Genomic DNA, 3,239 nt, shown 5'->3' on the forward strand with positions numbered 1-3,239 from the left:
AAACCTTGAGTTTTCTATTTTATGTAGGAGACATATAATGTGGTGAGTGGTCATAGATTTTTGGTATCCATGGAAGGTTCTGGAATCAAATCAAAGCAGATACCATGGGTCCATTCTATTAGGAAATACCACTCTCAGTTAATCATTGCCATATATAACTTTGTTTCATTTTACTATTATGCTTTCAATGTATTTTAAAAGTTACTTCTTATTACCCACACAGTTTTCCAAGATGGGGTAAATGAAATCATCCAAGATATAGCGAAGACCAGAGGTGTCCATCTGAAGACATACAATTACGTAACACTGACGCATCCAAACCCATCTACTCTATCTGAGGGCCGGTCAGTGCATTTGATCCCTCCAATCTGTCATCACTCTGGCTGCTCAGAAGGACTGTGAAGTCAATGAAGCTCTTTGGTTGAAAAAGGCCCCCTTTATACTGCCACATAACCCAGATTAACAATGCAGATAATCCACATTATCTGCTTTGAACTGGATTATATCAGTCTACACTGATAATCTGGATTTTTATGGTAGTGTACAAGAGGCCTGTGTGGCATCTGAGGCCCCTTCCAGGCAGCTGTATAAAATCCACATTGAACTGGATTATAAGGCAGTGTGGACTCTGATAACCCAGTTCTGTGGATTATCTGCCTTGCTATTCTGGGTTATATGGCTGTGTGGAAGGGCCCTGAGAATCCTGTAACTAATTTACAGTGTGGTTATAGTAACATTATAGTTGTCGATAATCCAAACATGCAGCAGTTCTCTTTTTTGAGAACTTTAAGTCTTATCCACACCTCCATAGGAATTGGGAGCAAGAGAATTCTGCTCCTCTTAAATCCATGCATTTATTACAAAACCTAAACCTATGGGCCTGGGGATTGCAGACATTCTCGTAAAAATAGTGTGATTTTTCCAGGCTTTGGCTCATTGCACACATGGGAAAAGTAATGAGGGTTTCCCTATTATGAAAATGCATGGATTCTTATCATACCTCCTTTAGCAGGCTTAATAGAGCTTTGGTATCACATTGCCAAGTAACTCCAAATGAATATCATTCTGCTATGCCTCCTCTTTCAGGTGAATGCACTGGGGCCAATAAAGTCTTCTCATTTTATAGTTTTATGTTGGGATAGAAGGGGGCTTAATTCCGAATGGAAAGCATCCTTTGCTGTAATATAGCAAAAAGTAGATAGTACTAGGAAGGAACCAACCGTTGGGGGCCATTCTTATAAGGGTGCATCTACACTGTCAAATTAATGCCATCTGATGCCACCTTGATTGCCATGGCTCAGTGTTATAGTATCATTTAAAGAGTAGTTTGGTGAGCCAAAAGCACTCTGTGATACAGTAGTTTGGTGAGCCAAAAACACTATACCTCCTATGATTGCATATCATTGAACCATGGCTGTTAAAGTGGTTTCAAACTGCACTGATTTGCTGAGTAGATGCACCCTGAATCTTGATTTGCATCTGTGAGTCCACTTTTCCCCTTATAAATATCTTTACAGGCAATTCTTACAGTCAAAGCTTGGCTTTTTCTTACCTGAAAGGGGGGGAACTCCTGAAAAATGGATCCCCACCAAACCAATAGAACAAATGCTGTCATTACATTCAGCGTACAAAATACTCCTACCCCACTCTGTGCAATAAATATAACAGTTTATTTCCCCTCTTGTTTTTCCCCCCATTCATTAACTGAAAATAGAAGACCTGCAGGTCATTCAAGCTCTCTTTAAGACAGTGGTTCTCAACCTGGGATCCCCAAATGTTTTTGGCTTACAACTCCCAGAAATCCCAGCCAGTTTACCAGCTGTTAGGATTGCTAGGAGCTGAAGGCCAAAAAAATCTAGGGACCCCAGGTTGAGAACCACTGCTTTAATGTTTCTTCTTGTGTGTTGCGTGTCCTCCAAAAGATGGCCTCTACATCAGCCCAGGATGAATTTTCAAGGCTTTCTGCTTGCTCACACATCCCTACTTGTTTTTGTTTTTCAGATTCAAAAGTGACCTCCTCCACTTTGGCACCCTTAAGCCATCCCATGCATCCTCGCTCAATGATGTTTGGGACTTTGGGGGCAATGATCGGAGCCTGTGTTATCTGGAAAGCTTGATCCGCAACTTCCCTAGTGCTTGCCTCCTAGATAAGGAAGGCCAGTTGGCTGCTTGGTGCCTTATTGATCCTTATGGTTGCTTAACACATGGCTACACCTTCCCTCAATATCGGGGACAGGGATGGATTGGACTCATCCTACAGAATTTAGGAAGACAGATGCATGCTCTTGGCTTTCCTCTGTATGCTGCAGTTCTGGCAGAAAATGAACCCTCCATACGATCACTACTGAACCAGGGATTCCACATTCTTCCTGGGACATATTACACACTTATTTCAACACCAGTCCCCAACCCCAAACATTAGCAGAAAAGAGTAATTTCTCAAAAAATATATCCAGAAAACCATTTTTATAATTGTTTTCAAAGAAGAAACAAAGAGATGTTAGACTGGAGCGATAAGATTTAAACGCTTGATTGGTTAAATTAAATATTAAGTTTAAAGCATCGGTACTTTAAAGAGCCACATAATTCTTAATTTATTCTTAAATAAAGTGGTATTATTATTATCAGTATTATTATTATTTCCCAAGCTCAGCAAAACTGAGCTTAGAAAAGTAAATGCAGTCTACAAACATTGGAATCTTCTAGCCAGCATTAGAATGATAGTGATGTCCAAAATCTTGGGGTCCATTTCCTGTTGTGCTGGCGCCAATCAATCCCAAACAGAAACATGCCAAGATGAGAGATCCTTTATTGTTCCATTGACATAGAAAGGATTCCAGGGGAAAACATCTCAAAATCCAACATAACCCACAGCCCGGAAAATGCATGTACATTTTGTAGATGTTTGAAAGGCACTGGAGAAAATAATCGTTTGATGTATTGTCAAAGGCTTTCATGGTTGGAATCACTGGGGTGTTGTGTGGTTTCCGTTCTGTATGGCCGTGTTCTAGCAGCATTTTCTCCTGATGTTTCACCTGCATCTGTGGCTGGCATCTTGAGGATTCTGGGCCATACAGCCTAGAAACCACACAATACCCTAGTCATTTGCTGTGATTGGTACAAATAACAATCTATAATCTCATTCGTTCAAAAGTACATTTGTGTTTGCAAGGTGTACAGTTTGCAAATGGTGTACAGTATTGCAGGAAACTTAATAAACCTCTTTATTGGAGGAATAA

The 3,239-nt window shown here is 40.4% G+C and overlaps 1 protein-coding gene across 2 annotated transcripts in view; it reads left to right on the forward strand.

Moving 5' to 3' along the window:
- The window catches only part of LOC103278943 (glycine N-acyltransferase-like protein 3), a 9,925-nt gene extending 6,686 nt beyond the window's left edge, over window positions 1-3,239 (forward strand). For both annotated transcript variants that reach the window (XM_008111390.3, XM_008111396.3), the window contains exons 5-6: window positions 224-344; window positions 2,002-3,239. In XM_008111390.3, the coding sequence (XP_008109597.1) occupies window positions 224-344; window positions 2,002-2,422 (542 nt within the window). In that variant the 3' untranslated portion in view covers window positions 2,423-3,239. The remainder of the gene's footprint in view (window positions 1-223; window positions 345-2,001) is intronic.

Source organism: Anolis carolinensis, chromosome 1 (genome assembly GCF_035594765.1).
Source record: "Anolis carolinensis isolate JA03-04 chromosome 1, rAnoCar3.1.pri, whole genome shotgun sequence".
In the NCBI taxonomy this organism is placed as follows: domain Eukaryota; kingdom Metazoa; phylum Chordata; class Lepidosauria; order Squamata; family Dactyloidae; genus Anolis; species Anolis carolinensis.